The 10093-nt window shown below is 37.1% G+C and overlaps 1 protein-coding gene across 3 annotated transcripts; it reads right to left on the bottom strand.

Annotated features, from left to right (window-relative positions):
• Positions 1 to 5140: 5140 nt before the first annotated feature.
• LOC107496862 (uncharacterized) lies at positions 5141 to 10087 on the bottom strand. Of its 3 annotated transcripts, XM_052255618.1 has the most exons (18): positions 9981 to 10087; positions 9777 to 9888; positions 9187 to 9334; positions 9047 to 9097; positions 8788 to 8963; positions 8398 to 8469; positions 8196 to 8307; positions 7704 to 7788; positions 7552 to 7603; positions 7416 to 7477; positions 7222 to 7337; positions 7023 to 7138; positions 6783 to 6851; positions 6580 to 6637; positions 6277 to 6350; positions 5947 to 5995; positions 5701 to 5780; positions 5141 to 5536 (listed from the first exon to the last, which is right to left on the bottom strand). In XM_052255618.1, the coding sequence occupies exons 3-18, from the start codon at positions 9311 to 9313 to the stop codon at positions 5474 to 5476; spliced, it is 1362 nt and encodes a 453-aa protein (XP_052111578.1). In that variant the 5' UTR covers positions 9314 to 9334; positions 9777 to 9888; positions 9981 to 10087; the 3' UTR covers positions 5141 to 5473. The 3 variants fall into 3 exon arrangements, with proteins under 3 accessions (XP_052111578.1, XP_052111585.1, XP_015973675.2); XM_052255625.1 differs by having other exon boundaries at positions 9777 to 10087; XM_016118189.3 differs by lacking the exons at positions 9777 to 9888; positions 9981 to 10087 and having other exon boundaries at positions 9187 to 9505.
• Positions 10088 to 10093: the final 6 nt, after the last annotated feature.

Below are 10093 nucleotides of genomic sequence, written 5' to 3'. Positions count from 1 at the left end.
GAAAGTCATAGATTCAACCCCCCTTCTGTAGGCCATCAAGAACCTTCAATTGGTATCAAAAACTAGGTCTCAAGAATCAAACATTACAACTTGGAGGAAAGGTCTAATGACTAACAACTTGGATGCTATGTAGTGGTCTACACTCTAACAGAGTGTCAATCAAACAACAGGCTTCTTTTTTTAATGGAAAGAACTATGCCTATTGAAAGGAAAAGATGCGGATCTTTGTTCAATCTATTGACTAGAACATATGGAATATCATTGTAAATGGTCCTCAAGTTCCTACCAAGACAAGTGTTGAAGGAGTAGTGATTCTAAAAGAAAAAGATGAATGGAATATTGATGACAAAAAGAAGGTGGAGTTAAATGCAAAAGCCATTAACTTGATGTACCATGCTATCAACTTCGAGGAGTATTGGAAGGTATCTAGATGCAAGACGGCAAAGGAGATTTGGGATAAACTCCAAATCACAAATGAAGGTACCAAACAAGTCAAAGAAATAAGGATTGATATGCTGTGAAAAGAGTATAAAATATTTTTCATGAAGGATGAAGAAACCATTGATGAAATGTTTAAGAGATTCTCAATCATCATAAATAGCTTGGATGTTATGAATATGACCCACACTGAACAAAGACTTATGAGAAAAGTCCTTAGAAGTCTATAAAAAAGAGTGGGAAACCAAAACTACTATGGTAACCGAGAGCAACAACCTGAATCCTTTAACCTATGATGAGTTGAGAGGCAAATTTCTAGCATATGAAACCATACATACTAAGCAAGACACAAAAAAAAAGGAGTGGCCCTAAAATCAAAAATTAAATTATTGGATGATGATTCCAACGATAGTGTTTCGGATGATGAAATTTTTTTCCCTAGAAAATTGATAAGGCTAATGAGGAGTAAAGGTAAGTGTAAGAAATCAAGTTCAAATGAGCAAAAGAAGAATCTAAGTAAAGTCATATGTCATCATTGCAAAGAGGCAAGTTACTTCAAGACCAACTGTCAAAAGCTCATAAGTTATATATTTATTTAAAATATTAATATAAATAAATTATAATACATATAATTTAAAATAAATATATATTTAAATATATATTGTGTTTAAAAGAAAAAAACTAAAATAATTAAAATCTTAAAATTCTTAATAAATTTAGTTCAAGTTTAAAATTATAAGTTGCTAATAGATAGATATTAACCAAATGATTATAATTACAATACACATTATTATAAAAATCATAGTCAAAGATTATAATTTAACATAATTATTTGTATTCGTATTTTTTGTATTTATTTATTATTTTAATATAATTCAATTATTTTAATTGAACTACAGTTGAACTGATTGAACCACTAAATAAACTGGTAACTAGAACAATTTGCTGACCGATTCGAATTTCAGAACTTTGCTCCTAACACTGTTTGGGTAACCTAATGGCACAAGGATTTTTTTTATTTAAATTAAATAAATATAGTATTTATGAAAATAAATAAACGTTGAAATAATTATAAAAATACATCCACAGTCACATCTCAGATACTGTGGTTCCTTGTCGAAAATGACCACATCTTGGATGCACAAACCTTGTTCTGTGATAGGGTTTCTGCGAGTCATATCTCAGATGTAACCGTGATATGAACATGAGCATATATCAAGTATTGTGCATCCGAGATATGCTCGTTTCGTGGTTGGGGTCAGTGCATCCGAGATAAACCCAGCTTCCTAATGCCCCCTTCAGCATCCGAGATATAGTCAAAATTATAATTAGGGTCTCAACACCCAGGATATGTGTATTATGGTATAGATGTCTCTGCAGCCAAGATATGTTGTAGACCAAGTTTATTTATAGAGACCATTTCAATAGCTCTCCTCACAATTCACAAACCATTCTTCTCTTTCTCTTCTCTCCATTTTGTTCTGATGGAGAATAACCAATTCTTCTTTGTGGTGGTTTATCCCAATGGGATAGTCAGACACGCTGATGAAGGAGTAATTTTTGAGTCTGACAAGATTGTCATGTTGCGCACTTACTGGGTTGATAGCCTGGATGCGCTAAACACAATCTTGCTTAGCAATATGGGAGGAGTAGGAACAAAAGAGGTTGGGCAGGTTGCATATAGATTTCTGAATGTGCTTCCGAACGGTGGATTTACCAACTGGTTATTTTGGATTGATGGGGATCAGCATGTGATGGTAATGTTCAACGTACATGCACGGATGATCCCACAACATGTGATGGAGTTGTATGCTGCGATCCGTAACGTAGTTGTTAGTGGTGGGCTGTCTCTTTCGACTCCTGAAGTTGTGCCGCTCAAGGCGGTACCGATCCACTATGCCCAGCCTTATGGTAGTGCAGACGAGGACAACAGTAAGGGCGATTCAACCTATGTTGCCGGGTCCAGGTCATCAAGCGATACAGCGTCCGAAGATGAGTTTGTACCAGAGACTCCCAGCGGTGGTGTTGGTAGGTTTCTGCTGCCTCCCCCTTTGGCCATTCCTCGACTATCAGATGGTCCTAGCCATTATCAGACGTTGAACTTGGATGCAATGCAGGCGGACAATCTTTTGAACCCTGGAAACGGGGAGGATTACAACACGGACGGTGGGGTGGAATTCCAAGTTGGGCATCGGTTCAGGAACCGAGAAGCAGTTCTAATGGCGGTGAAGAACTATAGTATTCGACGGAATGCGAGGTACAGAGTTCTGGAGTCAGATGGGCTTAAATATCATTGTTGATGCAAGCAATTTACCAATGGTTGTCCATGGAGTCTTCGTGTGGCATTACGACAGAACTTGAATTACTCGTATATTTTACGTTATATTTTGGATGCATTATACTCTATACGTTAGTTTTTTTGTTATGCATGATGTTGACATCCGAGCGAAATTTGCAGGGAGGTACGTCGGTTCGGTGGATCACATACCTGTTTGGCATCTACCATGTCTCAGGGCATGCTCAGCTGAATAGTGGTTTGATTTGCAAGGTCATGTTACCTATGATAAAGACTGACCTATTGGTGTCTATCCTAGTGTTGCAAAGTGTTGTCCATCAGAGTTACCATTTCAAGCCCTCGTATCGAAAGGTGTGGATGGCAAAGCAGAAAGCAATTGCCAAGATCTATGGCAACTGGGAAGAGTCGTATAACAGGATTCCTGCGCTCTTACAAGCTTTGCAGGAGTGTCTTCCAGGTACGATTCACGAATGCATTGCTTGCCTTATTACTAACAATAAAAAAATGTTAAACTACCAACCTCAAAGTCCAATGCTCCAGCTACGTGATAAATATCATTCAATCTATTGATGTCTCCTTCGCGAAAATATTGTCGGGGGTCATATGTTGTCAAGGAACTCGATTTCCCACGTCCAAAAGCTCACAAATCTGGAAAAAAAATTGTTATAATCCACGTTCTTCCCTGATGCTGTGACTTATATACGCAATCGCGCATATCTCGAATGCACCGACTCTGACGGGCGAAAATTTGCCGATTAAGAATTTATAGTGAAAATAGCGTTGCAAGTACAGTTGTATCTGAGATATATGACCCGTAAAAACTCTATCACAAAATAGGGTCTGTGCATCTAAGATGTGGTCATTTTCAATAAAGACCCTCTATTCGAAATGTGACTGAGAATGTATTTTTGTAATTACTTCAACATTTATTTATTTTCATAAATACTATATTTAATTTAAAGGAAAAACAACCATTTGTACCCATGAACTTTACGAATGCTGACAAAAGTACTCATTAAAGAAGGAAACTAATGTTGTATCCATCAAAGATGGATTCCGTACGACAAAAGTACCCAAATCCTAAATTTATATTGACTTTTTAATAAAATTACAGAATTACCCCTCACCATTATCTTCAACGCCTCCTCTCTTCTTTCTCAAACCTCAAACACTTTCATTGCCTAAAAACCCTAATCTCAATACCTAAAAATCCAAAATTACTATTTTTCTAACCCTAATCTCAATACCCCTTTCAGCAAATTTCAACCCTCTCTTTATTCTTTTCATCAATTTTACCACCTCCTTCACCAACACCATCATCACCGCCACCGTCACCAACCGTCAGCCTCATCTTCCTCCTTCTCCACTGTCACAGCCATAAACAACAACTTCACTCTAACATTTAATTTTTACTTTTCATCATCACTTTTTCAATCTCAAATCCTATCAACACTCTATTACCGCCATTACCATCACCACCCTTTCTCCATCACTTTCAATACAATGTCAGAAGGAGAAGCACTTTTGGATGCTAAAAATTAAAACTTTGGCAAGATTGCTTTGGTGGGGTCGCATGTGAGTAACACAGGAATCTTGCACATGATGGTGGTGATTTGGGAGAATGAGAAAGTTCAACTTCGTTAATTATATAATAAATTTGTAATTTGTACTGTTGTAAATATAGTACCTTTTTTCATGGAGTCCATGAGCTTGAAGTGGACCTAGGAGGAGTTGAATCGCACCACAAGACCTTGCGCGCTGGATCTCAGTTCAGTCTCACTTCCGGAGCTTCTCCATCTAGCGTTGCGTGGAAACGGATGGATTGCCTGGTTGCCTTGTTGTTGTCTTTGTCATTGTCAACATGGAAAAATGGCGACGATAGTGGTTAGTAGAGTAGTAGAGAATAAAAGGTGGTTAAGGTAATGACAATGAAGGTGTTTTGAGATTTGGAAAAAAAGAGAGAAGGGGTTGAAGATAAAGGATGAGGGTAATTTTAAAATTTTATTAAAAAATCAACATAAATTTAGAATTTGGGTACTTTTATTGTACGGAATCCATCTTTGATGGATACAACGTTAGTTTCCTTCTTTAATGGGTACTTTTGTCAGCGTTCGTAAAGTTCATGGATACAAATGGTTGTTTTTCCTAATTTAAATTAAAAAAATCCCAATTTTTAATATCTAAAATTTTTATAATTTTTTTTAACAGCTATTTTCTGTTGCAATTAGTGTGGTCTTTAATCCAACACTTCCCACATATAAATTAGGTTAAATGTCTATACAAAAATAATAATCCATATAGCATATGGCGCATTCTTCCAAAATCCTACATCATAAATCATTCATTCGAGTTTAAGATGATAGTAAAGCATGTCTAGGACCCATTTACAGGTCATATACTATGGTGAAAAAGAAACTAGTAGTTCATGTAAGCATCTGTGTTATAAGTTATAACTTGTAAATGGAACTAGTATCTCATGCACGCATCTATGTTATAACTTGTAATTGAGTTATGCATTACATTACATAGACCTGAAACCCAGAATCTCCCTTCCCTTTCATACGTCCTTATGATGAAGCATCCAAATACAATCCCATACTAACTCCTATCCGATGAAGCCTAAAATAATAATATCGAAATTCAACGACTATACATAATTTATCAATGCTTGTGTTATAGCTTACATGTTCTCAAGAATGACTTGACCCCCATTTAAATTCAAATGGGCTTCCAAAAGGACTACCAACTAAGGAGATCCTTCGACTGCTGTAGTTTCGCATTATAGGAGCTTTCCATTTCCTCCTGAATATTATTATTTCACAGTTAGCAATGCACAAGAAACAAAATGCAACTTGCGTTTCCTCTCTCATTTTTGCAGACATTCCAAAAGCATTTTAAAACGTGCCACGTTGTTGTCAAGCTAGAAATAGGTAATACTTAATAGAGAATGAAGAACTGATTCAAACCTTGCAAATTTTCAGTAATGGCTGAAGGAAGGATGACCTAAAGAGCTTGATGGCATTTGCAAGTGAAGTTTTATTCCATTCTGCCATAAGTCAAGGTGACGAAAGCCATTAGTTGGGAAAATCTTGATTCTTGAACAAGATGTAAAAATAGAACAATAATTATATGCATGGAAAACTAATTATTGCCATGACATGCAAAAATTCTACCAGAAAGAAACCTAAGTATTGTCAGAGTATCAAACAAACCTCCTTCAACATCAGACCTCAAGCCCTCCCTATTCAGCTCTTCCAAAAGCTGCAATTTTAAAATTTTCACAAATATTAAACATACATCATCCAAATGGAGTAATCAGTAATGTGAATAAGTTCAAGCATTTTTTTCAGTTCAACCACTTCCACATGGTAAATTGCATTAGTAAAGGGTGGGACCAGAAGAGACAACATTAAAGTGCAGCAATTCCCAAGTTTGGCAAATAGTTGGCAAAATAAATCCAACCCTCCTTTCCAGAAGGATGAAGATAACCATTATAGTGTGCATATTTTAGTTAAGTAAGAAGATAGTCATTGTAGTTGTACCTGGATAAGGGTTGGCACCGTTGTGGGATCAAATTCTTCACAATTATTTGGGTTGATGGGGACACAAACACGGCCTACAAGGAAGAAATAGCCATGGCATGTTATAAGCCCTAACTAACTAACACACTTATCCCTATTTTCATAGGGACGATGCACTATCTAACCCGAAACAAAGGAGGATAAATTTTCTCTTTTAATATTCTTATAGCAATTACAAATTAACAACAAAAATATGACTTAAGAGTCAATAGACACTTAAATCAACAACTTGCTATCAAGAAAAAGTTGATATGGAAAACATACCTGTTTTTGGGTGCACACAGAAGGGTGCTTTGAGCAAATGGTTCATATGTTTAGAAACCTAAAATATAAATACGTCCAGCCAAATAAGTAAAGAAAATTGTGTTATGAGGACTGAGGAATAAATATGAATGCATAAGTTCGAAGCCAATATGAAAACCATCAACAAGAATACATGGGGAAAGAATGCCAAATATTAGACGAACCTCCATATCAAGCCTAGGATATGTATAGGTGAACACAATCTCTTCAACACACCTACGCACCCCTTGTGCCTATGGAAACGCAAAGGAAAACAACAACAACAATAAAAATATCAGTTAGTATCTAGTTTGTACAATGAAGCATCTAATTACTCAAGAAAGTCATAGCTGCACATATTTGATGCCATTAACCAATTGCTCCCAAAAAAACAGCATGCCTCAATACAAATGAGACTTCCATACCTTATGTTTTTGCAGTAACTGTTTAAGTTGCTCCCATCGAATAATATTAATGTCTTCTTTTGCACTAGAAGACCGCCTACTTTCTTGCCACTTTCCTCGAAGTTCAGAAGCAATAGCTGCAAATACAATTTACTCATTATATGCCAGATGATAGCAGGAAATCCACAAGCATCATCATACAGTGATAGGAGAAAAATACATTGATCAGGAATCATCTCTAGGATCTTTTCATATCTCTCCTCGCTAGAAAGTAAATTTTGACTTGTAAGCAGTTTTGTCTCAAAATATTCCTTGAGAACTTCAGTATATGATCTCCTACAGATATGAAATGTTATTCAGGACATTGAATTATGGATTTAGCTAGGAAGGTCAGTTATTCACTATCGAACTTACGCCAGAAAGGGATGCAGAACTTGACCCATCAAGGAAACCTTCTTATAGTTATTTTCATTTCCCTGGAAAGAATATAATCAAAGATATACTTAATACATGACTCGTAAACTAGATTATTAGTACAAAACTATCATACCTTGTAGACACGAAAATAGTCCGCAACTGCTGCTCTCTGCTCATTAGTCAACCTGTAAGTGTAATGGTAACATTTGAAAATATGTTTATGGCCCTTAGTAGCCAAACCAAACCAAAAACAAGTTTTAACCATATAATGTCTCATGGCCTCACCGTCTTGCCTTTCTATCACAGACCCAACAATGTACACCACGCCGACCACTATATACCCAGAGAATATGTCTAAACCCAAAGTCATCTGAAAGAATAAATCAACACAATAATTAAGCTTGAGTGCATCAGAAGACATCACTTCCAAATAACTATCTGACAGTAGGGGTGCACATCAGTCAGGCCAGGCCGAGTTTAGTTAGACCTGGAACCGGCCCTAATATAGCACTGGGTAAAAAAAAGCAAACCCAACAAAATATGCCTCGGGTCTGGGCCGGGTTTCAGGTCGAGCTAGGTCTTGAACACCCCTATCTGACAGCACAAAGAATGGTGCATAGACAATAGAGGGATATACAATAGTAGTATACACAAGTAAATGTTAGTAAAGGCCAAAGAGACAACTTTAGTCTCGCACTTTCATTTCAAACAATGTATAAATCACAAATTCTACACTACCTTTCAGTATTTCACAGTGTATAAAATGCACAAAATTACCTCTTAAGGAAGTATCTATTACTTTGACAGCTACAATCATTAATGGCCAGCAATTGAGACAAACATCAGCACCTGAGCAGCAGTATCTAACATCATCATAATCTGACATATCCTACACATGATAATTAACCAACAAATGTTAAGAATCCCACAAAGAAGTAGAAAAACTCACAAATACATTTTAATTTGAAGAGCTTCTTACTATATCAAAAATCAGCTCCCTCTCAACCGGAGTGAGAACATTATCTCCAGCATAAGCATTCCTATGTGCAGGCTGTAATACATTTAAAATAGACATCAGAATTCTTCCAAAAGTATCCTACATTACAGATTTTAGGTGGGGTATTTATGAGTTGGTGTGCTATATTTATTACTCCCCTATATGTTGCTTATTTCTCTGGTCACAACACCCAACAATTCACACAATCAGTAATATCATCTTTCTCTCTTTTGTCTAGTTAGTAGTTACTCTATTATTTCCACTGAATAACCATGAATCTTAACACAGACTATTTAGTGAATTCAAAAATATATGCATCAATATCCTTCAGGATTAAGAGAGAATTAAAAGAAACAAGCTTTCATATCTTACGTTGAGGTTGTAGATGGGTCCAATATCTATCTTTAACGGGCACTTGTCTTTGATGGAGTTTTCAAGTTCGGTGGCACTATTGAAGGTATTGTAGCGCACAAATATATCGTTATCTAGGGTGTACGAGAATTCCCTTCGTCCCAAGTAAGATGAATCACAAGCAGGATGCTTCCCATCTACAAATACAAAAACAAAAATATAAAAAAGATCAAAAGAAAAGATTATGACAGTAGACTGGTAGAATGGAATTTAAGCTTACCGTTGCCGTATGACATCCATCTATATAAATCAGCATGAGGAAACAGCTTACCTGAGGTCCAAAATATCAATGAATAAGCATAATTATATAATTATTATGAAATTTTAGGAATAATGAAATAGGAAGAGAAATTAAGTTACTGTAATATATTTTCAGATAACTGGGGTTGAACTCATTAGGAAGGGCCGCGATTTGGCCTTGCTGAGGCAGTTTTGGTTCATCAATGAGCATGTCATCGCTTTCTTTATAAGCTCCTTGGCGAGTCATTTTGCGGCGGTTGTTGGGGATCTGAAATTGAAGTGTGGAGATGTAGAAGACTAAGCGAAAACAGCTTAGAGAGACAGCGGAAATAGCAGATTGGAGCAGATGGCAGGAACCAGGGGTATTTGTGATGCGAATTGGCTCGGTTTTGATAGGAAAAACCATCTGATCCTATCATACCGAATTTAATTGGATTGGTTTTGGTTCGGATTTTTTGGTTTTTAAAACTAGTTTAAAATCCTAACATGTCCAAATCATATTTGATGTACTAAAAACCTGTTTTTATGCTATTTTCAGCCAATAAAATGAAAAAAAAAAAAATACCAATATATGAGAAGTAACAACGTTAAATTTCATAAACTGCAGTCATACCAATGCAGAACAGAGCGGGTGTAATGCATTTCACAGAACAATCATTAAACTTCAAGTGCAGAACAGAGCAGAAGCAGATTACAGAACTGGAGCTAACCTGTTTGACAGAGTCAGAGAGCAGAAGGGCGAGGCAACGGCGAGTTCGACGGCGCAGCAAGGGCGAGATCGACGGCGCAGCAAGAGCGAGGGCGACGGCGCGACAACGGCGAGTTTGACGGCGCAGCAAGGGCGAGTTCGACGGCGAAGCAAGGGCGAGTTCGACGGCGCAGCAAGGGCGAGGGCGACGGCGCGGCAACGGCGACGGCGATGATTAACAGCCGCGGGTCTGTCTCTGTCCTGTTCCTACTTCCTTGGTTGAGTTGGTTCCTTCAGAGTTCAGACCGGTAGTGAGACGAAGAGGATGACGGCGGGCAG

The sequence above is a fragment of the Arachis duranensis genome, chromosome 1, assembly GCF_000817695.3.
Source record: "Arachis duranensis cultivar V14167 chromosome 1, aradu.V14167.gnm2.J7QH, whole genome shotgun sequence".
In the NCBI taxonomy this organism is placed as follows: domain Eukaryota; kingdom Viridiplantae; phylum Streptophyta; class Magnoliopsida; order Fabales; family Fabaceae; genus Arachis; species Arachis duranensis.
The sequence above is the reverse complement of the archived record's forward strand: the minus strand, read 5'-3'. Positions and strand labels throughout refer to the sequence as shown.

Excerpts from the sequence above, each read along its gene's own strand:
- LOC107496862 (XM_016118189.3), bottom strand. The coding sequence starts at position 9,472 with ATGGTTTTTCCTATCAAAACCGAGCCAATTCGCATCACAAATACCCCT. Across the intron at positions 7,139-7,221 it reads AGAGATGATTCCTGATCAAT|CTATTGCTTCTGAACTTCGA; the intron begins GTATTTTTCTCC and ends TTGTATTTGCAG. Across the intron at positions 5,537-5,700 it reads CATTACTGAAAATTTGCAAG|GAGGAAATGGAAAGCTCCTA; the intron begins GTTTGAATCAGT and ends AATAATATTCAG.